At 39.7% G+C, this 27,018-nt stretch overlaps 2 protein-coding genes across 2 annotated transcripts in view; both read left to right on the top strand.

Moving 5' to 3' along the window:
* Positions 1 to 10,417, top strand: part of LOC121158218 (kinesin-like protein KIF20B) — a 36,009-nt gene extending 25,592 nt beyond the window's left edge. Inside the window, exons 5-11 of the mRNA XM_040982878.1 lie at positions 412 to 696; positions 1,867 to 2,006; positions 2,215 to 2,353; positions 7,053 to 7,337; positions 8,508 to 8,646; positions 8,855 to 8,993; positions 10,225 to 10,417. Coding sequence (XP_040838812.1) covers positions 412 to 696; positions 1,867 to 2,006; positions 2,215 to 2,353; positions 7,053 to 7,337; positions 8,508 to 8,546 — 888 coding nt within the window. The 3' untranslated portion in view covers positions 8,547 to 8,646; positions 8,855 to 8,993; positions 10,225 to 10,417. The remainder of the gene's footprint in view (positions 1 to 411; positions 697 to 1,866; positions 2,007 to 2,214; positions 2,354 to 7,052; positions 7,338 to 8,507; positions 8,647 to 8,854; positions 8,994 to 10,224) is intronic.
* Positions 10,418 to 13,862: 3,445 nt separating this feature from the next.
* LOC121158220 (kinesin-like protein KIF20B) overlaps positions 13,863 to 27,018 on the top strand; it is a 59,434-nt gene continuing 46,278 nt past the window's right edge. Inside the window, exon 1 of the mRNA XM_040982882.1 lies at positions 13,863 to 13,978. Within this exon, the coding sequence (XP_040838816.1) occupies positions 13,920 to 13,978 (59 nt within the window). The 5' untranslated portion in view covers positions 13,863 to 13,919. The remainder of the gene's footprint in view (positions 13,979 to 27,018) is intronic.

Genomic DNA, 27,018 nt, shown 5'->3' with positions numbered 1-27,018 from the left:
TCCTGGCTTAGGATGGGTGCAGCTCTGGCCATTGTGGCCACTTGGGGAGTGAATCATTGGACGGAAGATCTTCTCTGTCTCTTTCCTCTCTGTATATCTGACTTTCCAACAAATAAATAAATCTTTAAAAAATACAAAAAAAGGGTATGAATTTAACTTTTGTATGTTTGTTTGTTTAATCTTTTAACACTCAATTAGATATTTGATCTAATTTACAAGATTAATTTTTTGTGGCAGGCCCTGCCTTTTCTTTCTTTTTTTTTTTCAAGTAAATTAATAAGGTATTGAGTGACCAATATGTTAGAAAATGCAAGTTCTTAACCACATCCTGTAACTACTTTCTTGACATCTCAATTTTAGTATATGCACAACTGGCTGCTATTCTAAAAGTTACATTGGGTATCTTAACAGGTTTATGTTCCTGATGCTTTAAATTCCTCTCGAGAGAGAGCTGGTGGAACTTCCAAGTCTTCTGAAGACATATCAGTAGATAATAATTCAGATAATAAAATGTTAAATGTAAAAAGAGCCACTGTTTCATGGGAAAATAATCTTGAAGATTTGGTAGAAGATGAAGAATTGGCTGAGGATCTAGAAGAAGGTGAAGAAACTCAAAATAAAGAAATGGAACTTAGTGATGAAGATTTGGATAGAACTGTGGAAGATAAGACTTTACTTAACTGCAAGGAGAACAAGGTAGGTATTAAAAACTTATTGATTGGGGCCTGGCAGCGTGGCCTAGTGGCTAAAGTCCTCACCTTGAATGCACCAGGATCCCATATGGGTGCCGGTTCTAATCCCGGCAGCTCCACTTCCCATCCAGCTCCCTGCTTGTGACCTGGGAAAACAGTTGAGCATGGCCCAAAGCTTTGGGATCCTGCACCCGCGTGGGATACCCGGAAGAAATTCCTGGCTTCTGGCTTCGGATCCGCATAGCATTGGCCATTGTGAATCATCAGATGGAAGATCTTCCTCTCTGTCTCTCCTCCTCTCTGTATATCTGACTTTCCAATTTGAAGTTCATTAGCAATTTTTATAAATAACTTTAAAAATGTTTTAATGGTATATATTTATTGGCATACAGAGTTAATAGTTCTTAAGGTTTCCTCTCCCATTTTTTCAATCATACGTTGACATTTTTTGTATCTCAAGTTTATGTTTTGAAAAATTTTAAGCCTATAAAAATGCTAGTATAATGAGTAGTTGGGTCCCCAATTGTTGTCATATTATAAATATGTAAGTAAAGATTCTTTTGCTTGTAGGTAAAAACCTATACAAAATTATACCTTAAAACTAACTATGATGGTATTTATTTTCTAAGAATGAGAAATTTTCCTCATAATTTCCATGACTGTTCTTTCACCTAAGAAGCCTAATATTGATGTAACAAAGCTATCTGTTAGGCCACCCATCCTGAGATTTCTCTGGTGGTATTAATATAGCTTGAATAACCATTTAATTTCTGTTTACAAAAAAACATTGATTTTAGCATCACGTTTGTGTAGTCATTTTTAATCTAGCGTTGATATCTTTTAGAAGTAGAGGCTATCCCTACTAATGAAATTCACAGTGTTGGGTTTAAGTGGAATAGTAGTTCCTGGTGGATAATACATGAGGCAAATTTACTTTTTTCTTAGTTCAGCTGAGCATTGAGATGTTTGAGTTTGTTTTTCATGTAGGTCTTCCTATGAGGTGGAGAGATTACAAAGTAATGAATCTGCAAATGCCAAAAATTTAGTGAGAATGCAATTTTTAAAAAGGATACGTAATTGTGGTTGATTAGATAAAAATTATTTTTGAAATAGTTGGACAGTATTTGGGTTATGTTTATCCTTTTATAAGAATTCTAATATTTAAATATTTTAGAAACTATTGAATTTAATAGAAGAACTGAAAAAAAAACTGATAAATGAAAAAAAAGAGAAGTTAACATTGGAACTTAAAATTCGAGAAGAAGTTACACAGGAATTTACTCAATATTTGGCTGAACGTGAGGCTGACTTTAAGTAAGTTGTTTCTTTGATGATTTAGTAAAAACTGAGAATTTCATTGCCTTGTTTCCTTTTCTTGCTTTCTGAGTTCTCATTTCTTTTCAGTAGTTTGAAAATAGCTTTTACTAATCGTCTTACATGAAGTTTGTTTTAATCTGTACTAGCCCTTGGCAGTGTAGCATTCTGTTCTGTTTTTTAAATGGAACTAATTTGTGTAATGCAGAGAAGCAATCCTTCAGGAACGAGAGATGTCAGAAGAAAATGCTGAATGCCGTTTGGCGATCTTCAAGGAATTGGTTGGTGTATGTGACATTCAGGAAGAACCAAGCAATAGAGTTTGTGCTGTGAAAGTTGAAACTGAGGTATTGTATCTCAAATGCTAGATTTCCAGGGAGAGTTTGATAGCAGGATATAATATGTGGTGGCATTATTGATGAGAAACATTAGTTTAGAATTAACGCAAAATAACTCTTTTTTTTTTATTATACTTATATCTGTTTTGTTAGGAATGTTAATGCAAATTGTTTTGATATTGCTTGAGTCATTATATGGACTGACAAAGAGGTTCAGTGTTTTTAATTATAAGAAACCTTCCCCAGCTTAGTCTTAAACTTCCAGTTTTTAAATTAGACTATCTAAAGATATAAGGAACTCTAAAAGGAGTAATTTACTTACTGTTTTGATTACCACAAAAATATTTGTTCTTACTGAATAATTACAGCTTCCTAGTTTTAAGGAAAATTTATCCTTTTCTGCTGTTTCCTCAGAAAACTGACTAGGTTTTCTTGGGTTTTCTAGGTTTTTTTGTTGTTGTTGTCACTTTTTAAATAGTTACGTTAATTTCAAAGTCAGAATTAGAGAGAAAGAAGGAACTATCTCCCATCTGCTGGTTCACTTCCCAAATGCCTCCAACAGCCAGAGGGTGTGCCAGGCTAAACCAGTCCCCTGGAACAGCATCTGGGTCTCCCAGATGGGTGGCAGGAGGTGGCCCAAGTGCTTTGGCCATCTTGCTTTGACTGCTTTGTGGAGTGCATTGGAGGGAGCTGCACTGGAAGCAGAGCAGCCAGGACTCAAGCAGGCCCCGATAGTGTGGAAATCCAGTGTTGGAAGCAGTGGCTTAACGTGGTGCACAGGGCCGCCTGCACCACTTGCTTGCTTTGTCGTCACTCAGTTCAGGGACCTGTGACAGTGATGTCTAGACTCTTGCTGTCATTTCACCATTCTGTGTCACTGCTATGATTTGGAATTGAACTGAGTTGTTTAAATGAAGATTAGTTTTCTTGGCTATTCTAACATAGTCTTTTAAGTATCGTTATTTATTTGAGATGATACCTAACTAACTTACCATAATTGTATAATTTTCACTGTTTCGGACATTTTCCCTGTGACATTTTAATGAGGAAAAATGATTCTGTTCCTTAAAAAATCAGTAGTAGAATGAAATTTTTTTTTTCCATTGGGGGCTTCTATATGATTTGCCTAAAAGGCTATCATAAGTTTTTGGCTGTTTCTAAAGCTCTGTGTATTATGTGGTAACACGTCAGGGTGAAACCCAGGGTTAACATTAGGCATGTGGTTTTTGCTGTTTTTAGGAAGCACATAATTATGTAGGATTTGAAGATATTATTGACTCTCTTCAAGATGATGTCACTGATATTAAGAAACAGGCTGAAATTGCTCACTTATGCATTGCATCTCTTGCTGATCCCCAGGAAGCCATTGCTTGTTTACAACTAAAGTTAAGTCAAGTTAAAACTGAATTAGATAAAACTAAAGAAGAATTAATCAAAACCAAAGAAGAGTTAAAAAAGAGAGATAATGGTAAGTAGATGTATTTTACTCCTTTGTAGATATTATAAACATATAAAATCTGATAAATATAAGAGAATTACACAACTTATTTATTACAGTGACCAGGAAATTCCTTAACCTAGGGTAGTAAGTTTTAGTATGTAATCATTTATATGAATTTATACAAATTTGCTACAAGAAATATATTTGACCATCACGTATTTCACTAGTTTTTGGGAAATAGTTAGTTTTAAAGGCAGAAAGCACTCCCATCTATTAGTTTACTCCCTAAATGCACACAACAGCCATAGGAAGGCTTGGTCTGTGGCTGCGTATTGGCATTCAATCCAAATTTCCATTAGGTGACAGGAACGTAATGGGCCTGTCTACAGCTCCCTCCCAGAATCTGCATGACTAGGAACCTTGAATCAGTCCCAGGTTCTCCCATGTGATAGAAAGGTTTCTGCCATCTTAACCTATAGGTCAAGGACTTTTCAAGAGAAAGTATTAGCTTTTTCCGTAAATGAAGAAATTATTCTTCCATATTCTTTATGCATTCTAGTGTAGGAGATTATGCTCTTGGCTTACAAGTTTGAAATAGACTAACTCCTATGGGGTGGCTTAACCTAGATTGCAGGTTCGTTCTGTCTTTGAGGATATCTTACATTTGTAGGAGGGTACTTCAAAATTTTAACGGAAAAAGGAAAAGAGAAAGTCTGTATTGAAGTAAAAGTTTTTGAAATACAGATAGTTTTTTTCATAATACTCATTTTCCATTAGTGGTTTTGAAGTATCTTTCTGTATGATTAGTTGCAACATTTGGAGTTGGAGAAAATTGGATAAAATCATCTTCCCTTTTCTGTGTAATACTAGATGGGTAGAGAAACAGCCGGTAAGTGATGCTTCTGCCTTTGGAGTGGACCAGGAAAGCCCTGACTCTGTCTCTTCTCTGGTGTCATGCCAGTTCTCTACTACTTAACGTGTCACTCATTTTTATCCTGGGTTTTGAAAGTATCATTTTTCTGAAACATTATTCTCTTGTAAGACGAATGCTGTGCCTTTGTAATGCTGTCAAAATTCTTTTTCCTGAATGTAATGCTGATAAAAGTGTCCACTATAGAAACTTGTGTTTCATGAGTTTAGTCATCGTTTCTTAGATATGAACTTATTTTCAAAATTCTTTGTTTTTTCAGAATCAGATTTATTAGTCCAAGGGCTGAAGAAATCTAGTAAGGTAATACTTTAAGCTTTTTTATTTCTTTGTTTTGATGAGGAGTAGAAGAGTACAGTTTATTACTACAAATGTTTATTTTAAAACCAATTACAGAAAAAGTAATGAAGACGGTAATGACAAAATTGAGAAGTCTAAGTGCCTTCACCTTTATACTGCTTTTCAGTGATGGTCATTGGGAAGATTCTATAAGCCTTATGGGAAATTTGCGGACATATATAGAAGGATACATATGTCTTAAAAAGTTTGCATAAGTAGAGTGATTTTCTGCTTTGCTTTCTTCCTCTCTAAATTATGTCTTGCAAATTATTCTAAAGCAATACCTACAGATATGTATCCTTCCTTTACTGAATTCATTAAAACCAACAATAAAAAGGGAGTCCAGTGTTGTATTACCACCGGCTAAGTCTCCCTGCATTGCTGGTATCTTATGTAGGAGCCAGTTTACGTCAGTTTACGTAGGAGCAGTTCAGTTGGAGGGATCTCCAAAGAAACTTTGTCTGAAGTGATCCCAGATCTGATTCTTGTGTGTGCATGCCAGTACAGGGCCTGGCACAATCCATCGCCCCAATCAGCTTATGCACATGCTGGTGGTTGCAATTGCTGGGTCAGTTCTCTTTCCAGCCCTGTCTTCCACATGAACAAATGGGTGTTGCAGTCCAGCCCGATTCTGCTTACTTCATACTCAGCCCTCACGCAAGCCAGTGGGAGCTGCAGCCTGGTTGAGGCAACTCCCCATTAGCCCCACCAGTCCAGCCCTCTCCCCTGGTTCCTATGCTTGCCAGTATGTGCCACAGATGTGTTCAGTCTGTCCCACATCCCATTTAGCTCTAGTAAATGTCAATGGGCATTGAAGCGTAATGGAACCCAACCTGCCCTATCATCCAGCCCACACCTATACTGGCAGGTGCTGTTCTGTCTAGCCACCCCTGCCCCAATCCTGGTTTTCATGCTCTCCAGTGGGAGTGGTTACCCACGAGTGAGGTGCCCACTATCTTCCTACTAGTCCACTCCAACTTCTCAATTATGCACTCTCCAGATAGTTCTGTGGTTTAACTTGACAGAATTAGCACCCAGTGCCAGCCTCTGCCAGCTGATGCTGCAGCAAAGCCCAACCAACCCTTACCCACTCTAATTTTTGCTTGTACCAGTTCTAACACTCGGTCCAATCTGGCCCTTCCCCAGTCTAGCTCACATGAGGCCCACAGGTGTTACAGCTGGTCTGGTCTGCCCCCATCCCAATTCATGCTCTCCAATGGGAGTGGTTGTCCAAACATTACAAATTAAGAAATTTTCTTGGAAAAAATAGTCTGCTCTGCTATTTGCCTGACTGCCAATACTAAGAACTTAGCCTAGGATTATAGTTTTGCTTGTAGTCTGCACGTAAAAGTAGTTTGTTTCTTAAAAGAATGTTCTTTTAAGGATGTGAATTTGGGGCACAACACAGCAGCCTAGTGGCTAAAGTTCTTGCCTTGCACGTGCCAGGATCCCATATGGGCTAAGGTTCTAATCCCAGTGGCCCCCGCTTCCCATCTAGCTCCCTACTTGTGACCTGGGAAAGCAGGTGAGGACAGCCCAAAGCCTTGATATCCTGCACCCATGTGGGAGACCTGGAAGAGGCTCTGGGCTCCTGGCTTAGGATGGGTGCAGCTCTGGCCATTGTGGCCACTTGGGGAGTGAATCATTGGACGGAAGATCTTCTCTGTCTCTTTCCTCTCTGTATATCTGACTTTCCAACAAATAAATAAATCTTTAAAAAATACAAAAAAAGGGTATGAATTTAACTTTTGTATGTTTGTTTGTTTAATCTTTTAACACTCAATTAGATATTTGATCTAATTTACAAGATTAATTTTTTGTGGCAGGCCCTGCCTTTTCTTTCTTTTTTTTTTTCAAGTAAATTAATAAGGTATTGAGTGACCAATATGTTAGAAAATGCAAGTTCTTAACCACATCCTGTAACTACTTTCTTGACATCTCAATTTTAGTATATGCACAACTGGCTGCTATTCTAAAAGTTACATTGGGTATCTTAACAGGTTTATGTTCCTGATGCTTTAAATTCCTCTCGAGAGAGAGCTGGTGGAACTTCCAAGTCTTCTGAAGACATATCAGTAGATAATAATTCAGATAATAAAATGTTAAATGTAAAAAGAGCCACTGTTTCATGGGAAAATAATCTTGAAGATTTGGTAGAAGATGAAGAATTGGCTGAGGATCTAGAAGAAGGTGAAGAAACTCAAAATAAAGAAATGGAACTTAGTGATGAAGATTTGGATAGAAATGTGGAAGATAAGACTTTACTTAACTGCAAGGAGAACAAGGTAGGTATTAAAAACTTATTGATTGGGGCCTGGCAGCGTGGCCTAGTGGCTAAAGTCCTCACCTTGAATGCACCAGGATCCCATATGGGTGCCGGTTCTAATCCCGGCAGCTCCACTTCCCATCCAGCTCCCTGCTTGTGACCTGGGAAAACAGTTGAGCATGGCCCAAAGCTTTGGGATCCTGCACCCGCGTGGGATACCCGGAAGAAATTCCTGGCTTCTGGCTTCGGATCCGCATAGCATTGGCCATTGTGAATCATCAGATGGAAGATCTTCCTCTCTGTCTCTCCTCCTCTCTGTATATCTGACTTTCCAATTTGAAGTTCATTAGCAATTTTTATAAATAACTTTAAAAATGTTTTAATGGTATATATTTATTGGCATACAGAGTTAATAGTTCTTAAGGTTTCCTCTCCCATTTTTTCAATCATACGTTGACATTTTTTGTATCTCAAGTTTATGTTTTGAAAAATTTTAAGCCTATAAAAATGCTAGTATAATGAGTAGTTGGGTCCCCAATTGTTGTCATATTATAAATATGTAAGTAAAGATTCTTTTGCTTGTAGGTAAAAACCTATACAAAATTATACCTTAAAACTAACTATGATGGTATTTATTTTCTAAGAATGAGAAATTTTCCTCATAATTTCCATGACTGTTCTTTCACCTAAGAAGCCTAATATTGATGTAACAAAGCTATCTGTTAGGCCACCCATCCTGAGATTTCTCTGGTGGTATTAATATAGCTTGAATAACCATTTAATTTCTGTTTACAAAAAAACATTGATTTTAGCATCACGTTTGTGTAGTCATTTTTAATCTAGCGTTGATATCTTTTAGAAGTAGAGGCTATCCCTACTAATGAAATTCACAGTGTTGGGTTTAAGTGGAATAGTAGTTCCTGGTGGATAATACATGAGGCAAATTTACTTTTTTCTTAGTTCAGCTGAGCATTGAGATGTTTGAGTTTGTTTTTCATGTAGGTCTTCCTATGAGGTGGAGAGATTACAAAGTAATGAATCTGCAAATGCCAAAAATTTAGTGAGAATGCAATTTTTAAAAAGGATACGTAATTGTGGTTGATTAGATAAAAATTATTTTTGAAATAGTTGGACAGTATTTGGGTTATGTTTATCCTTTTATAAGAATTCTAATATTTAAATATTTTAGAAACTATTGAATTTAATAGAAGAACTGAAAAAAAACTGATAAATGAAAAAAAAGAGAAGTTAACATTGGAACTTAAAATTCGAGAAGAAGTTACACAGGAATTTACTCAATATTTGGCTGAACGTGAGGCTGACTTTAAGTAAGTTGTTTCTTTGATGATTTAGTAAAAACTGAGAATTTCATTGCCTTGTTTCCTTTTCTTGCTTTCTGAGTTCTCATTTCTTTTCAGTAGTTTGAAAATAGCTTTTACTAATCGTCTTACATGAAGTTTGTTTTAATCTGTACTAGCCCTTGGCAGTGTAGCATTCTGTTCTGTTTTTTAAATGGAACTAATTTGTGTAATGCAGAGAAGCAATCCTTCAGGAACGAGAGATGTCAGAAGAAAATGCTGAATGCCGTTTGGCGATCTTCAAGGAATTGGTTGGTGTATGTGACATTCAGGAAGAACCAAGCAATAGAGTTTGTGCTGTGAAAGTTGAAACTGAGGTATTGTATCTCAAATGCTAGATTTCCAGGGAGAGTTTGATAGCAGGATATAATATGTGGTGGCATTATTGATGAGAAACATTAGTTTAGAATTAACGCAAAATAACTCTTTTTTTTTTTATTATACTTATATCTGTTTTGTTAGGAATGTTAATGCAAATTGTTTTGATATTGCTTGAGTCATTATATGGACTGACAAAGAGGTTCAGTGTTTTTAATTATAAGAAACCTTCCCCAGCTTAGTCTTAAACTTCCAGTTTTTAAATTAGACTATCTAAAGATATAAGGAACTCTAAAAGGAGTAATTTACTTACTGTTTTGATTACCACAAAAATATTTGTTCTTACTGAATAATTACAGCTTCCTAGTTTTAAGGAAAATTTATCCTTTTCTGCTGTTTCCTCAGAAAACTGACTAGGTTTTCTTGGGTTTTCTAGGTTTTTTTGTTGTTGTTGTCACTTTTTAAATAGTTACGTTAATTTCAAAGTCAGAATTAGAGAGAAAGAAGGAACTATCTCCCATCTGCTGGTTCACTTCCCAAATGCCTCCAACAGCCAGAGGGTGTGCCAGGCTAAACCAGTCCCCTGGAACAGCATCTGGGTCTCCCAGATGGGTGGCAGGAGGTGGCCCAAGTGCTTTGGCCATCTTGCTTTGACTGCTTTGTGGAGTGCATTGGAGGGAGCTGCACTGGAAGCAGAGCAGCCAGGACTCAAGCAGGCCCCGATAGTGTGGAAATCCAGTGTTGGAAGCAGTGGCTTAACGTGGTGCACAGGGCCGCCTGCACCACTTGCTTGCTTTGTCGTCACTCAGTTCAGGGACCTGTGACAGTGATGTCTAGACTCTTGCTGTCATTTCACCATTCTGTGTCACTGCTATGATTTGGAATTGAACTGAGTTGTTTAAATGAAGATTAGTTTTCTTGGCTATTCTAACATAGTCTTTTAAGTATCGTTATTTATTTGAGATGATACCTAACTAACTTACCATAATTGTATAATTTTCACTGTTTCGGACATTTTCCCTGTGACATTTTAATGAGGAAAAATGATTCTGTTCCTTAAAAAATCAGTAGTAGAATGAAATTTTTTTTTTCCATTGGGGGCTTCTATATGATTTGCCTAAAAGGCTATCATAAGTTTTTGGCTGTTTCTAAAGCTCTGTGTATTATGTGGTAACACGTCAGGGTGAAACCCAGGGTTAACATTAGGCATGTGGTTTTTGCTGTTTTTAGGAAGCACATAATTATGTAGGATTTGAAGATATTATTGACTCTCTTCAAGATGATGTCACTGATATTAAGAAACAGGCTGAAATTGCTCACTTATGCATTGCATCTCTTGCTGATCCCCAGGAAGCCATTGCTTGTTTACAACTAAAGTTAAGTCAAGTTAAAACTGAATTAGATAAAACTAAAGAAGAATTAATCAAAACCAAAGAAGAGTTAAAAAAGAGAGATAATGGTAAGTAGATGTATTTTACTCCTTTGTAGATATTATAAACATATAAAATCTGATAAATATAAGAGAATTACACAACTTATTTATTACAGTGACCAGGAAATTCCTTAACCTAGGGTAGTAAGTTTTAGTATGTAATCATTTATATGAATTTATACAAATTTGCTACAAGAAATATATTTGACCATCACGTATTTCACTAGTTTTTGGGAAATAGTTAGTTTTAAAGGCAGAAAGCACTCCCATCTATTAGTTTACTCCCTAAATGCACACAACAGCCATAGGAAGGCTTGGTCTGTGGCTGCGTATTGGCATTCAATCCAAATTTCCATTAGGTGACAGGAACGTAATGGGCCTGTCTACAGCTCCCTCCCAGAATCTGCATGACTAGGAACCTTGAATCAGTCCCAGGTTCTCCCATGTGATAGAAAGGTTTCTGCCATCTTAACCTATAGGTCAAGGACTTTTCAAGAGAAAGTATTAGCTTTTTCCGTAAATGAAGAAATTATTCTTCCATATTCTTTATGCATTCTAGTGTAGGAGATTATGCTCTTGGCTTACAAGTTTGAAATAGACTAACTCCTATGGGGTGGCTGAAGCTAGATTGGAGGTTTGTTCTGTCTTTGAGGATATCTTACATTTGTAGGAGGGTACTTCAAAATTTTAACGGAAAAAGGAAAAGAGAAAGTCTGTATTGAAGTAAAAGTTTTTGAAATACAGATAGTTTTTTTCATAATACTCATTTTCCATTAGTGGTTTTGAAGTATCTTTCTGTATGATTAGTTGCAACATTTGGAGTTGGAGAAAATTGGATAAAATCATCTTCCCTTTTCTGTGTAATACTAGATGGGTAGAGAAACAGCCGGTAAGTGATGCTTCTGCCTTTGGAGTGGACCAGGAAAGCCCTGACTCTGTCTCTTCTCTGGTGTCATGCCAGTTCTCTACTACTTAACGTGTCACTCATTTTTATCCTGGGTTTTGAAAGTATCATTTTTCTGAAACATTATTCTCTTGTAAGACGAATGCTGTGCCTTTGTAATGCTGTCAAAATTCTTTTTCCTGAATGTAATGCTGATAAAAGTGTCCACTATAGAAACTTGTGTTTCATGAGTTTAGTCATCGTTTCTTAGATATGAACTTATTTTCAAAATTCTTTGTTTTTTCAGAATCAGATTTATTAGTCCAAGGGCTGAAGAAATCTAGTAAGGTAATACTTTAAGCTTTTTTATTTCTTTGTTTTGATGAGGAGTAGAAGAGTACAGTTTATTACTACAAATGTTTATTTTAAAACCAATTACAGAAAAAGTAATGAAGACGGTAATGACAAAATTGAGAAGTCTAAGTGCCTTCACCTTTATACTGCTTTTCAGTGATGGTCATTGGGAAGATTCTATAAGCCTTATGGGAAATTTGCGGACATATATAGAAGGATACATATGTCTTAAAAAGTTTGCATAAGTAGAGTGATTTTCTGCTTTGCTTTCTTCCTCTCTAAATTATGTCTTGCAAATTATTCTAAAGCAATACCTACAGATATGTATCCTTCCTTTACTGAATTCATTAAAACCAACAATAAAAAGGGAGTCCAGTGTTGTATTACCACCGGCTAAGTCTCCCTGCATTGCTGGTATCTTATGTAGGAGCCAGTTTACGTCAGTTTACGTAGGAGCAGTTCAGTTGGAGGGATCTCCAAAGAAACTTTGTCTGAAGTGATCCCAGATCTGATTCTTGTGTGTGCATGCCAGTACAGGGCCTGGCACAATCCATCGCCCCAATCAGCTTATGCACATGCTGGTGGTTGCAATTGCTGGGTCAGTTCTCTTTCCAGCCCTGTCTTCCACATGAACAAATGGGTGTTGCAGTCCAGCCCGATTCTGCTTACTTCATACTCAGCCCTCACGCAAGCCAGTGGGAGCTGCAGCCTGGTTGAGGCAACTCCCCATTAGCCCCACCAGTCCAGCCCTCTCCCCTGGTTCCTATGCTTGCCAGTATGTGCCACAGATGTGTTCAGTCTGTCCCACATCCCATTTAGCTCTAGTAAATGTCAATGGGCATTGAAGCGTAATGGAACCCAACCTGCCCTATCATCCAGCCCACACCTATACTGGCAGGTGCTGTTCTGTCTAGCCACCCCTGCCCCAATCCTGGTTTTCATGCTCTCCAGTGGGAGTGGTTACCCACGAGTGAGGTGCCCACTATCTTCCTACTAGTCCACTCCAACTTCTCAATTATGCACTCTCCAGATAGTTCTGTGGTTTAACTTGACAGAATTAGCACCCAGTGCCAGCCTCTGCCAGCTGATGCTGCAGCAAAGCCCAACCAACCCTTACCCACTCTAATTTTTGCTTGTACCAGTTCTAACACTCGGTCCAATCTGGCCCTTCCCCAGTCTAGCTCACATGAGGCCCACAGGTGTTACAGCTGGTCTGGTCTGCCCCCATCCCAATTCATGCTCTCCAATGGGAGTGGTTGTCCAAACATTACAAATTAAGAAATTTTCTTGGAAAAAATAGTCTGCTCTGCTATTTGCCTGACTGCCAATACTAAGAACTTAGCCTAGGATTATAGTTTTGCTTGTAGTCTGCACGTAAAAGTAGTTTGTTTCTTAAAAGAATGTTCTTTTAAGGATGTGAATTTGGGGCACAACACAGCAGCCTAGTGGCTAAAGTTCTTGCCTTGCACGTGCCAGGATCCCATATGGGCTAAGGTTCTAATCCCAGTGGCCCCCGCTTCCCATCTAGCTCCCTACTTGTGACCTGGGAAAGCAGGTGAGGACAGCCCAAAGCCTTGATATCCTGCACCCATGTGGGAGACCTGGAAGAGGCTCTGGGCTCCTGGCTTAGGATGGGTGCAGCTCTGGCCATTGTGGCCACTTGGGGAGTGAATCATTGGACGGAAGATCTTCTCTGTCTCTTTCCTCTCTGTATATCTGACTTTCCAACAAATAAATAAATCTTTAAAAAATACAAAAAAAGGGTATGAATTTAACTTTTGTATGTTTGTTTGTTTAATCTTTTAACACTCAATTAGATATTTGATCTAATTTACAAGATTAATTTTTTGTGGCAGGCCCTGCCTTTTCTTTCTTTTTTTTTTTCAAGTAAATTAATAAGGTATTGAGTGACCAATATGTTAGAAAATGCAAGTTCTTAACCACATCCTGTAACTACTTTCTTGACATCTCAATTTTAGTATATGCACAACTGGCTGCTATTCTAAAAGTTACATTGGGTATCTTAACAGGTTTATGTTCCTGATGCTTTAAATTCCTCTCGAGAGAGAGCTGGTGGAACTTCCAAGTCTTCTGAAGACATATCAGTAGATAATAATTCAGATAATAAAATGTTAAATGTAAAAAGAGCCACTGTTTCATGGGAAAATAATCTTGAAGATTTGGTAGAAGATGAAGAATTGGCTGAGGATCTAGAAGAAGGTGAAGAAACTCAAAATAAAGAAATGGAACTTAGTGATGAAGATTTGGATAGAAATGTGGAAGATAAGACTTTACTTAACTGCAAGGAGAACAAGGTAGGTATTAAAAACTTATTGATTGGGGCCTGGCAGCGTGGCCTAGTGGCTAAAGTCCTCACCTTGAATGCACCAGGATCCCATATGGGTGCCGGTTCTAATCCCGGCAGCTCCACTTCCCATCCAGCTCCCTGCTTGTGACCTGGGAAAACAGTTGAGCATGGCCCAAAGCTTTGGGATCCTGCACCCGCGTGGGATACCCGGAAGAAATTCCTGGCTTCTGGCTTCGGATCCGCATAGCATTGGCCATTGTGAATCATCAGATGGAAGATCTTCCTCTCTGTCTCTCCTCCTCTCTGTATATCTGACTTTCCAATTTGAAGTTCATTAGCAATTTTTATAAATAACTTTAAAAATGTTTTAATGGTATATATTTATTGGCATACAGAGTTAATAGTTCTTAAGGTTTCCTCTCCCATTTTTTCAATCATACGTTGACATTTTTTGTATCTCAAGTTTATGTTTTGAAAAATTTTAAGCCTATAAAAATGCTAGTATAATGAGTAGTTGGGTCCCCAATTGTTGTCATATTATAAATATGTAAGTAAAGATTCTTTTGCTTGTAGGTAAAAACCTATACAAAATTATACCTTAAAACTAACTATGATGGTATTTATTTTCTAAGAATGAGAAATTTTCCTCATAATTTCCATGACTGTTCTTTCACCTAAGAAGCCTAATATTGATGTAACAAAGCTATCTGTTAGGCCACCCATCCTGAGATTTCTCTGGTGGTATTAATATAGCTTGAATAACCATTTAATTTCTGTTTACAAAAAAACATTGATTTTAGCATCACGTTTGTGTAGTCATTTTTAATCTAGCGTTGATATCTTTTAGAAGTAGAGGCTATCCCTACTAATGAAATTCACAGTGTTGGGTTTAAGTGGAATAGTAGTTCCTGGTGGATAATACATGAGGCAAATTTACTTTTTTCTTAGTTCAGCTGAGCATTGAGATGTTTGAGTTTGTTTTTCATGTAGGTCTTCCTATGAGGTGGAGAGATTACAAAGTAATGAATCTGCAAATGCCAAAAATTTAGTGAGAATGCAATTTTTAAAAAGGATACGTAATTGTGGTTGATTAGATAAAAATTATTTTTGAAATAGTTGGACAGTATTTGGGTTATGTTTATCCTTTTATAAGAATTCTAATATTTAAATATTTTAGAAACTATTGAATTTAATAGAAGAACTGAAAAAAAACTGATAAATGAAAAAAAAGAGAAGTTAACATTGGAACTTAAAATTCGAGAAGAAGTTACACAGGAATTTACTCAATATTTGGCTGAACGTGAGGCTGACTTTAAGTAAGTTGTTTCTTTGATGATTTAGTAAAAACTGAGAATTTCATTGCCTTGTTTCCTTTTCTTGCTTTCTGAGTTCTCATTTCTTTTCAGTAGTTTGAAAATAGCTTTTACTAATCGTCTTACATGAAGTTTGTTTTAATCTGTACTAGCCCTTGGCAGTGTAGCATTCTGTTCTGTTTTTTAAATGGAACTAATTTGTGTAATGCAGAGAAGCAATCCTTCAGGAACGAGAGATGTCAGAAGAAAATGCTGAATGCCGTTTGGCGATCTTCAAGGAATTGGTTGGTGTATGTGACATTCAGGAAGAACCAAGCAATAGAGTTTGTGCTGTGAAAGTTGAAACTGAGGTATTGTATCTCAAATGCTAGATTTCCAGGGAGAGTTTGATAGCAGGATATAATATGTGGTGGCATTATTGATGAGAAACATTAGTTTAGAATTAACGCAAAATAACTCTTTTTTTTTTTATTATACTTATATCTGTTTTGTTAGGAATGTTAATGCAAATTGTTTTGATATTGCTTGAGTCATTATATGGACTGACAAAGAGGTTCAGTGTTTTTAATTATAAGAAACCTTCCCCAGCTTAGTCTTAAACTTCCAGTTTTTAAATTAGACTATCTAAAGATATAAGGAACTCTAAAAGGAGTAATTTACTTACTGTTTTGATTACCACAAAAATATTTGTTCTTACTGAATAATTACAGCTTCCTAGTTTTAAGGAAAATTTATCCTTTTCTGCTGTTTCCTCAGAAAACTGACTAGGTTTTCTTGGGTTTTCTAGGTTTTTTTGTTGTTGTTGTCACTTTTTAAATAGTTACGTTAATTTCAAAGTCAGAATTAGAGAGAAAGAAGGAACTATCTCCCATCTGCTGGTTCACTTCCCAAATGCCTCCAACAGCCAGAGGGTGTGCCAGGCTAAACCAGTCCCCTGGAACAGCATCTGGGTCTCCCAGATGGGTGGCAGGAGGTGGCCCAAGTGCTTTGGCCATCTTGCTTTGACTGCTTTGTGGAGTGCATTGGAGGGAGCTGCACTGGAAGCAGAGCAGCCAGGACTCAAGCAGGCCCCGATAGTGTGGAAATCCAGTGTTGGAAGCAGTGGCTTAACGTGGTGCACAGGGCCGCCTGCACCACTTGCTTGCTTTGTCGTCACTCAGTTCAGGGACCTGTGACAGTGATGTCTAGACTCTTGCTGTCATTTCACCATTCTGTGTCACTGCTATGATTTGGAATTGAACTGAGTTGTTTAAATGAAGATTAGTTTTCTTGGCTATTCTAACATAGTCTTTTAAGTATCGTTATTTATTTGAGATGATACCTAACTAACTTACCATAATTGTATAATTTTCACTGTTTCGGACATTTTCCCTGTGACATTTTAATGAGGAAAAATGATTCTGTTCCTTAAAAAATCAGTAGTAGAATGAAATTTTTTTTTTTCCATTGGGGGCTTCTATATGATTTGCCTAAAAGGCTATCATAAGTTTTTGGCTGTTTCTAAAGCTCTGTGTATTATGTGGTAACACGTCAGGGTGAAACCCAGGGTTAACATTAGGCATGTGGTTTTTGCTGTTTTTAGGAAGCACATAATTATGTAGGATTTGAAGATATTATTGACTCTCTTCAAGATGATGTCACTGATATTAAGAAACAGGCTGAAATTGCTCACTTATGCATTGCATCTCTTGCTGATCCCCAGGAAGCCATGGCTTGTTTACAACTAAAGTTAAGTCAAGTTAAAACTGAATTAGATAAAACTAAAGAAGAATTAATCAAAACCAAAGAAGAGTTAAAAAAGAGAGATAATGGTAAGTAGATGTATTTTACTCCTTTGTAGATATTATAAACATATAAAATCTGATAAATATAAGAGAATTACACAACTTATTTATTACAGTGACCAGGAAATTCCTTAACCTAGGGTAGTAAGTTTTAGTATGTAATCATTTATATGAATTTATACAAATTTGCTACAAGAAATATATTTGACCATCACGTATTTCACTAGTTTTTGGGAAATAGTTAGTTTTAAAGGCAGAAAGCACTCCCATCTATTAGTTTACTCCCTAAATGCACACAACAGCCATAGGAAGGCTTGGTCTGTGGCTGCGTATTGGCATTCAATCCAAATTTCCATTAGGTGACAGGAACGTAATGGGCCTGTCTACAGCTCCCTCCCAGAATCTGCATGACTAGGAACCTTGAATCAGTCCCAGGTTCTCCCATGTGATAGAAAGGTTTCTGCCATCTTAACCTATAGGTCAAGGACTTTTCAAGAGAAAGTATTAGCTTTTTCCGTAAATGAAGAAATTATTCTTCCATATTCTTTATGCATTCTAGTGTAGGAGATTATGCTCTTGGCTTACAAGTTTGAAATAGACTAACTCCTATGGGGTGGCTGAAGCTAGATTGGAGGTTTGTTCTGTCTTTGAGGATATCTTACATTTGTAGGAGGGTACTTCAAAATTTTAACGGAAAAAGGAAAAGAGAAAGTCTGTATTGAAGTAAAAGTTTTTGAAATACAGATAGTTTTTTTCATAATACTCATTTTCCATTAGTGGTTTTGAAGTATCTTTCTGTATGATTAGTTGCAACATTTGGAGTTGGAGAAAATTGGATAAAATCATCTTCCCTTTTCTGTGTAATACTAGATGGGTAGAGAAACAGCCGGTAAGTGATGCTTCTGCCTTTGGAGTGGACCAGGAAAGCCCTGACTCTGTCTCTTCTCTGGTGTCATGCCAGTTCTCTACTACTTAACGTGTCACTCATTTTTATCCTGGGTTTTGAAAGTATCATTTTTCTGAAACATTATTCTCTTGTAAGACGAATGCTGTGCCTTTGTAATGCTGTCAAAATTCTTTTTCCTGAATGTAATGCTGATAAAAGTGTCCACTATAGAAACTTGTGTTTCATGAGTTTAGTCATCGTTTCTTAGATATGAACTTATTTTCAAAATTCTTTGTTTTTTCAGAATCAGATTTATTAGTCCAAGGGCTGAAGAAATCTAGTAAGGTAATACTTTAAGCTTTTTTATTTCTTTGTTTTGATGAGGAGTAGAAGAGTACAGTTTATTACTACAAATGTTTATTTTAAAACCAATTACAGAAAAAGTAATGAAGACGGTGATAACAAAATTGAGAAGTCTAAGTGCCTTCACCTTTATACTGCTTTTCAGTGATGGTCATTGGGAAGATTCTATAAGCCTTATGGGAAATTTGTGGACATATATAGAAGGATACATATGTCTTAAAAAGTTTGCATAAGTAGAGTGATTTTCTGCTTTGCTTTCTTCCTCTCTAAATTATGTCTTGCAAATTATTCTAAAGCAATACCTACAGATATGTATCCTTCCTTTACTGAATTCATTAAAACCAACAATAAAAAGGGAGTCCAGTGTTGTATTACCACCGGCTAAGTCTCCCTGCATTGCTGGTATCTTATGTAGGAGCCAGTTTACGTCACAGCTGCTCTGCTTCCAGTTCAGCTTCCTTCTGATATTCTGGGAAGGCAACAAAAGATGGCCCAAGTGCTTGGGCGCCTGTGAGCCATATGGGACACCTCGATGGAATGCCTGCCATCTGGCTTCAGTTTGACCCAACCCATTTTATTGGCCATTTGGAGCATTAACCAATGGATGGGAGATCTCTCTCTGTCCAAGCAGCATCTTAGCCACTGTCCACATGTGTATTCCCTTAACTCCTTATTACTTGTGTTATATATATATGTATGTGTATATATGTATGCATGTATACAGACATACACATATATAAAACCCACTACCTTATGACCTAATGTTATTTTATCTGCATGTTCTGAAATTTGCATATTTTATGATGTAAAATGGCAATAATGTCAAACTTCTCACAGCCTATGCGGTCTGGGGTTTGAACAAGCTCCATCCCTCAGTCAGCAGGTTTTAAAGTTTCTGGGACTGCAGCAGAGGTGAGTGTCAGGTGGCACTGTCTGCTTTTGAGTTATTTACTCAGCACTAATGAATGCTTGCACGCGTATTGGAGTTTATTGTTTGAGGCTGCTTACTGCACAGTTGGTTGTGCGAAGAGATTTCCGAGGAAAGGTGAAGTTCTTCTGGGAAACTAGATCACCAAGCAAAGTTAATCTTCTCTGAGAAACAGATCTGTTAGTGTGAATGAATTTGATGATCAGTCATTGAAAATCCCACCAAAGATAAAAGTGATTACTCACTGTAAAGAGTTTCTTTAATAAAACATTGTCTTCTACTTTTATTTGTATTATTTTTAGATTTATATTTATTTGAAAGGCAGAGTTATAGAAGGAGAGAACAAAGGAGAGAGAGATCTTCCATCCTCTGGTTTATTGCCCAAATGGCTGCAGTGGCCATTGCTGGGCCAGTCCACAGCCCAGAGCCAGGAGCTCTGGGTCACCCACAGATGCCCAACTGCAGACATCCAAGCCCTGGACCATCCACTGCTTTCCCAGCTGCATACCAGGGAGCTGGGTTGGAAGAGGAGGAGCTGCGACTTGAACTGGTGCCTCTAGGGGAACTGGTGCATCAACCGTGCCTACTGGCCGCAGCAGCATCCCCTAAAACACTGTTTGCTACTGTGTCTTGAAATTGTATGTTATAACTCTATCATCAACCTTCTGTAACTCACTGAGAATTCGCTTGATTTATGTTGAATTTAGAGTTCTGTGAATAACCTTGAAGTGTACAGAGGTTCTCATTAGACACGAATTAGCTCTATGTTACTAAAAGCTTTTGAGGTAAAATTACTTTAATAATTATTCACCATGATTATTGGGAGCACTCCCTGTTTGGAAGTGAGGATGTGCAGTCATCAAGGAATGAGAATCTAATAAGACAGATGTGTCGATGGCAAACTGGATCATAAAAACGAAGAGAGGCTGTGAGGGAGGGAGAAGGGAAGAGAAGGATACTTGCATATGCAAAGATAACATGAGCCATTCCTTTTTTCTGGCCTTTCCTTGATTGTTCTAGGTAGTTTCAAGTAATTAGCATTGACTAATATAAACTGTAAAGCTTGTGGAAAATCTCAGCATGAATCTGTAAAGTTTTTTAATCTGTAAACAAGGTTTGATTCTCATTTGCATGAAGTCATACATCGTAAAATTTCTTTTAACCCTAAGTATGTATTTTCCTAAATTTTTAAAATTTCAATTTCCCATTAGTAATTCTAGAAGTTGCTATATGTTTCAGAGTTTTGGAGAATCTTATTATAATGCTGTCTTCCATTTTCACCTTCATAAACTCAGCATGCCGAACTTGGCTGAAAACACAAAATGACTCATTCATATTCCACTGTACTGAGCTTGTGACTTTTGTGGGCATGGTATCTCCTCGTACAGTGGCAGGATTCTAAGATGGGGCATCGGGCAGTGTCCTGAACCTTAGCATTCCCAGAGAAAGGGAAGACAGCCTGAGGACCATCAAATTATTTCTACTACATTCTATGAAAATTTGCTAATACAGCCAAGACTCCATCTCTAGGTGGCAACACCAACAATGAATATGCAACTGGCTTTAAATGTGCATAACTGTAGTGCATGTTCAAAGTCCTGGACTGTTTTTAGAGATTTCCGATCTGATAGATTTGTGGTAGAGTGCAATAATCTTTTTTTTTTTTTAAGATTTATTTTATTTATTGGAAAGTCAGATATACAGAGAGGAGGAGAGACAGAGAGGAAGATCTTCCGTCCGATGATTCACTCCCCAAGTGAGCGCAACAGCCGATGCTATGCCGATCCAAAGCCAGGATCCAGGAACTTCTTCCGGGTCTCCCACACGGGTGCAGGGTCCCAAGGCTTTGGGCTGTCCTAGACTGCTTTCCCAGACCACAGGCAGGGAGCTGGATGGGAAGCAGGGCAGCAGGGTCCAGCGCCGTAGCCTAGCAGCTAAAGTCTCTGTCTCACATGAACCGGGATCCCGCGTGGGAGACCCGGAAGAGGCTCCTGGCTTCGGATTGGCTCAGCTCCAACTGTTGCAGCTGTTTGGGGAGTCAATCAACGGGCAGAAGATCTTCCTCTCTGTATATCTGACTTTACAATAAAAATAAATCTTAAAAAAGAAGGAAAACAAAGAAAGTGGAGGCAGCAGGACACAGACCCTCTGTGGAATGTCTGCGTCACAGGCCCCAGTGTAACACTCTGTCACCATAGTGACCCCTCCCTCCGTTCTTGAGTATAACAGGAGATCATGTGATCCAACATCATGGCTTAGTAGGCTAAGACTCTGCCTGTGGCGCCAGCTTCCTACATGGGCACCTGTTCATTTGAATCCCGGCAACTCCACTTCCCATCCAGCTCCCTGCTTGTGGCCTGGGAAAGCAGTCGAGGACGGCACGAAGCCTTGGGACCCTGCACCTGCGTGGGAGACCCATTGGAGGCTCCTGGCTCCTGGTTCCAGATCAACTAAGTTCTGGCTGCTGCCATTTGGGGAGTGAACCAGCAGACTGAGGGTCTCCTTGTGTTTCTCCTTTCAAACAAAATTTTTTTAAAAAAATCCTTAAAAAATGTTTTTAAAAACAAATATTTTCAAGAATGTTTAGAAGAAACTTTAAGAAACTTTAAAAATGTATTTATTTTTATTGGAAAGGCAGATTTATAAAGAGGAGAGACAGAGATCCTGCAGCTGCTGGATCACGTGGAACTGCGTCTCCCACGCGGGTGCAGGTCCCAAGGCTTTGGCTGTCCTTGACTGCTTTCCCAGGCCGCAAGCAGGGAGCTGGATGGGAAGCGGGGCTGCCGGGATACCGAGCAGTGCCCATATGGGATCCTTGAGTATGCAAGGCAAGGATTTAGCCACTAGGCTATTGCACCGGGCCCTTGGAGAAAACTTTCATAATTGAAAGAAATATCTAAAGGAAAATGATAGGGGCTGGAGCAATGGCTCAACCTGCTAATCTTCCACTTCCAAGCTCCGGCATCCCACTTGGGCGCCAGTTCATGTCCCAGCTGCCGTGCTTCCCATCCAACTCCCTGAATGTTTCCTGGGAAAGCTGCGCAGGAGGTCCAAGTGTTTGGGACCCTGCATCATGCTGGAGACTTGGAAGAAGCTCCTGGTTCCTGGCTTCAGATTGGTTCAGCTGTGGCTGTTGCGGCCATTTGAGAAGTGAACCAGTGGATGGAATTTTATTCCGTGTCTCCTCCTTTTGGTAAGTCCGCCTTTCCAATGAAAAGAATTCATTAAAAAAAAAAAAAAAAAGGAACATGGTTACTATTATCTTGATTTTCAATAGCATAGAATGAAAAATGTTATATATTCATTCACCTTATGCAAAATTGCATTTGTGATATTATCTGTATGTGGTTGTATTTTTCACTTTTATTGCTATATCCCATTATATATTCCGTAGGTTTCCAGTTTGGGACTATTTACAATTCAGAGAATTACCGCTGACAGTGCAATCCCATGAGCGTCCACCAGGTGGAGACAAAGCCCTTCTCAGTGCAAGAGTCTCTGGAAAAATGACGTTTGTGTCTGCACTATGTCCAATTTATGTAATGTAGCAAGCAGGGCAGAATTGTGGGAAAACGAGTAAAGTTATCTTTTGTGCTGTTGCTTGCCAACCAAAGAAATTCTTGTCACTTCTCAGGAAAATTCCAGGAATGAATTTAAAAAAAATATCATGTGGCTGAAAATATGCCATTCACCCAATTACCTGAAATATTCTCAACTTTTTCTTGAGTCGTTTTTGATAAACCATCTATAAGAAGAGGGTAAGGATTTTCATATACTACAGAGTGGGATATTTTAAAAGAAGGTCACTCCAAGTATTTGTGCAGATAGAAATCACCAGCACAAGAAAATTAAGATACATTGCTCACAGGCCTGATTAAAACAAGAAACGTGCAGATGGAATTGTGTGGTTTAGATTTACTCTTATTTTACGCTGAAGTCTGAAGAACTCGATTGGCAGTTTCCGTTTTTCTTTCTGCCTCTCTCTATCCCCTCCCGGCAGGTGGCCCGCAGTGAGCCCCTCTCCGTCTTGGGCCTTCCGGGGGCTCTGAGGGCAGTGTTTGCACAACACCACAGCCCTCCCAGGTTCCGGGTGGCGGCAGCTGTCGCAGGTGGGCAGAAAGGACCAGTTGGTGACCCTGAGCCAACCGCCTAAGACCACAACAGTTTTAGGCCAAATATTTCCCAGCTGTTTGTCTTTTACTTAAATAGCATTTTAAGCGCAGACACCAACACTGCTTAAAAAGGTTATTCAGAGAGTGAGGGATACAAACCAGCAGGACTAAGCAGCAGAAAGAAAAAGGGTAAGGGAGAGACAGAGGTTGATACTTTTTATTCTTTTCAGGATTTATTTGCTTTTATTGCAAAGTCAGATATGCAGAGAGGAGGCGAGACAGAGAGAAAGATCTTCCTTCCGCTGATTTCCCCTAAGTGACCGCAATGGCCTGAGCTGCGCCAATCCGAAGCCAGGAGCCAGAAGCTCTTCCGGGTCTCGCTCGTGAGCGAAGGAGCCTTCCTGGACTGCTTTCCCAGGCCACAACAGGGAGCTGGATGGGAAGTGGAGCTGCCGGGACCAGAACTGGCGCCCATATGGGATCCCGGGCGTGCTCAAGGTGAGGACTTTAGCCGCTAGGCCATGCCGCCGGGTCCGATACTTTTTGTGCTTAAGGGAGAGAAGTTGCTACAGTTGGTTTAGAGTCGCCCCACAGGAAGCAGGGGAGAGCCGTGCAGAGGGGGAAGTGCAGGAAGTCCGGCTGGGCCTGCAGGATGAGCCCCTCCTGGCTTGGAGGGCGTGGCCGGGAGCGACCCTCCTCGCCCTCCTGCAGCCCAGGTCATGGCGGGTACGTGCCGGACGACGCGCAGGGCGGAAAGCGCTGCACAGGTGGGGCAAGTGCGGCCTCCAGACTGCCCACCCCAAGCTGGCTGCCCGCGCCAGCCCCGCCGAGTGTCCGGCAGGTGGGTCGGGCCTGGCCGGTGCTCCAGGGTGGGGGGCCTGGCCGGTGCTCCAGGGCGGCAGGGTCGGGGGGGCCTGGCCGGGGCTCCAGGGCGGCCGGGGGCAGCACACTCCAGGGGGAGGCTGGGTGCACCTCCGCACGGCCGGGGTGCTGGGACCACGCACCTGGCGGAGGAGGGAGGTCCGAGGGGCCCACCCCGACCTCGTGCCGACCTGGCGCTCCCCGCGCCCCTGTGCGCGTCGGCGAGGCCACGGCGGAGCGCACGCAAGCGTCTTTTCTTCCTGTGTATTTACTTTTTTTTTCTTTTGACAACTATGAAAGGGCTTTTAAAAAGTTTGTGGGAGAAATGCACTGAGGAGGTACTGTCTCTTTTCCACGGGTATTTTAAAGCGCCGGGCCTGCTCGCTCACGCTCTCCGCTTGAGCTGAGGACACGGGGATGGGCAGAGCCGGACATGGGTCCCTGTGGTCTCTGTCTAGAGCGGACTGGCACGGAGCAGACACAGAACATTCTCGAACGTCGCTCTAGGATGGCGAAGGGGCGGCCGTGGCGCGCTTTCTCGGTGTGCAGGGGAAACCGGCTGGTCACCCGCGCTACAAAGCTAGCTCTCATTTGTTCTTCCTCTTTGTCTTACTAGTTGTTTAAGTGAGCACAGCCACGGCTTGCCTGTTTGAGCTCCCACTATTTCCAAAACTCACCTCTTCTTTCCTCATTGCTTAAAAACTGTCACTTATTTTAAACTCTTAGGGATGACTCTTAGTTTGACGCTTCTCTCCGTCCCTAGCCCTGTCTGTAGCAGCTGCAGACAGCTTTGCCCCAAGACCCACACCTGTGTCGCTTCCTTGCCTAAAGCTTTTCCAGTTCCGTCCTGTCTTGTGTTAAACTAACTCCCAGTTTCAGCTTTGCTGTTTTCCTTGTCCCTGTCAGCTTTACAAGAACTTGGGGGGAGTCCCTGGAGCACCCTCAGGTGGTTAATGACTGAGCCCCGTGGACTCCCCTCCCGCCTGCGTCCTTGCCAGAATCCCTTCTTCTGTCCCACGGCCTCCCCTGTCCTCAGCGTGACGCTGTGTCCCCACGATGGCATCCGGCCTCCCCTGTCCTCAGCGTGACGCTGTGTCCCCACGATGGCATTCTGCATCGTATGTGGGTACCCCTCATTGCCCACCTTTCTGAAGGTGCATGTCAAAAAGCGGGTGTTGCTGCGTGTCCAGGTTTCCACATGAATTTTAGAGTTTTTTTTTCTGTATCTGAGAATATCATTGGTACTTTGGAATTGCATTGAATTTGTAAATTTCTGTAAGTAGTGTGGGCATTTTGATCATACAAATTATTCCTATCTACGAACATGGAAGATTCTTCCACTTTTTTGTGTGTATCTCCTTGTATTTTTTTCTTTTTAAAAAATATTTATTTATTTTTATTAGAAAGGTAGATTTACAGAAAGGAGGAGAAACAGAAAGGAAGATCTTCTGTCTGCTGGCCACAAAGGCCGGAGCTGATCTGATCTGAAGCCAGGAGCCAGGAGTCTCTTATAGGTCTCCCACGCGGGTGCAGGGTCCCAAAGCTTTGGGCTGTGCTCGACTGCTTTCCCAGGCCACAAACAGGGAGCTGGATGGGAAGCGGGGCTGTCTGGATTAGAATCAGCACGCATATGGGATCCTGGCACGTTCAAGGCGAGGACTTTAGCTGCAAGGCTACTGCGCTGGGCCCTCTGCTTCTATTTCTTTCTTTAATGTTTTATGTTTTTGATTATATAGATCTTCCACCTTCATGGTTGAATTTATTCCCAGGTATTTAATCTTTTCTTTTCTTTTTTTTTTAGCTGTTGTGAATGGAGGTGATCTTGTAAGATCTTTCTCAATAATGGCATGATGTGTGTATACAAAGGCTATTGATTTTTGTGTCTTGATTTCTTATCCCACGTCTTTATCAAATGCTTATTAGTTTCCACAGTGTCTTGGTGGAGTGGTTGGATCCCCTAAATACAGAATCATGTCCTCTAAAAACAGGGGTAATCTCACTTCCTCCTTTGCGATGTGGATCCTTTGGTTTGTTTCTCTTGCCTAATGCTTCTGGCTGAAACTTCCAGAACTGTATTGATTAACACTGGTGACTGCGACCATCCTTGTCTGGTTGCAAATCTTAGTGGAAATGATTTCCAGTGTTTCCCATTCAGTGTGATGCTGGTGGTGGGTTTGTCATATCCTGCCTTCAGTATGCTAATGAGTGTCCCCCTGCACCCACTTGGCTTAAGGCTTTTGTCATGAAGATACTGCATTTCATCAAGTACTTTCTGCGTCCTTTGAGATAATCATGTAGTTTTTATTCTTCTTTTTTGCTTAGTGCTTTTAACTTTCAGCCATTCAGTTATCACCTTTATAATTCTTACCCAAACTGCTTTTTAAAATTAATTGATTTGGAAAAGAAACTACTGTAAATGAAAAATAAGAGTCACTTGCCATAAATGGAAAGTAGCAATGGAAATAAGTAGAATGATGTAATGTTATTAAAAAAATAGAGAAAATATGAGAAAAAGACATAATAATACATTTAACTGATGTATACGAATACATGCCTGAGATGCTAGATGAATGAAGCCACTGTTAATCAAAGCATGATAGAAGCAATTTTCTTGCTTATTTTGGATAATTGTGAAGATTCGTCAATGGCAAAATTCATTTTTTGGGTGGAGAATAATAATGGGTCTTGAGTTCTCTGTATTGACAGTCAAACTGGCTCAGAGTTAAACACTTTGTGAGAAGGGATTGGATGGTAACAACAGTTTTCTCTTGTTTTTGTCAGTCTATTCCTTACCATAATA

The sequence above is a fragment of the Ochotona curzoniae genome, unplaced genomic scaffold (genome assembly GCF_017591425.1).
Source record: "Ochotona curzoniae isolate NIBS_2020 unplaced genomic scaffold, NIBS_Ocur_1.0 contig_3653, whole genome shotgun sequence".
Lineage (NCBI taxonomy): Eukaryota > Metazoa > Chordata > Mammalia > Lagomorpha > Ochotonidae > Ochotona > Ochotona curzoniae.
The sequence above is the reverse complement of the archived record's forward strand: the minus strand, read 5'-3'. Positions and strand labels throughout refer to the sequence as shown.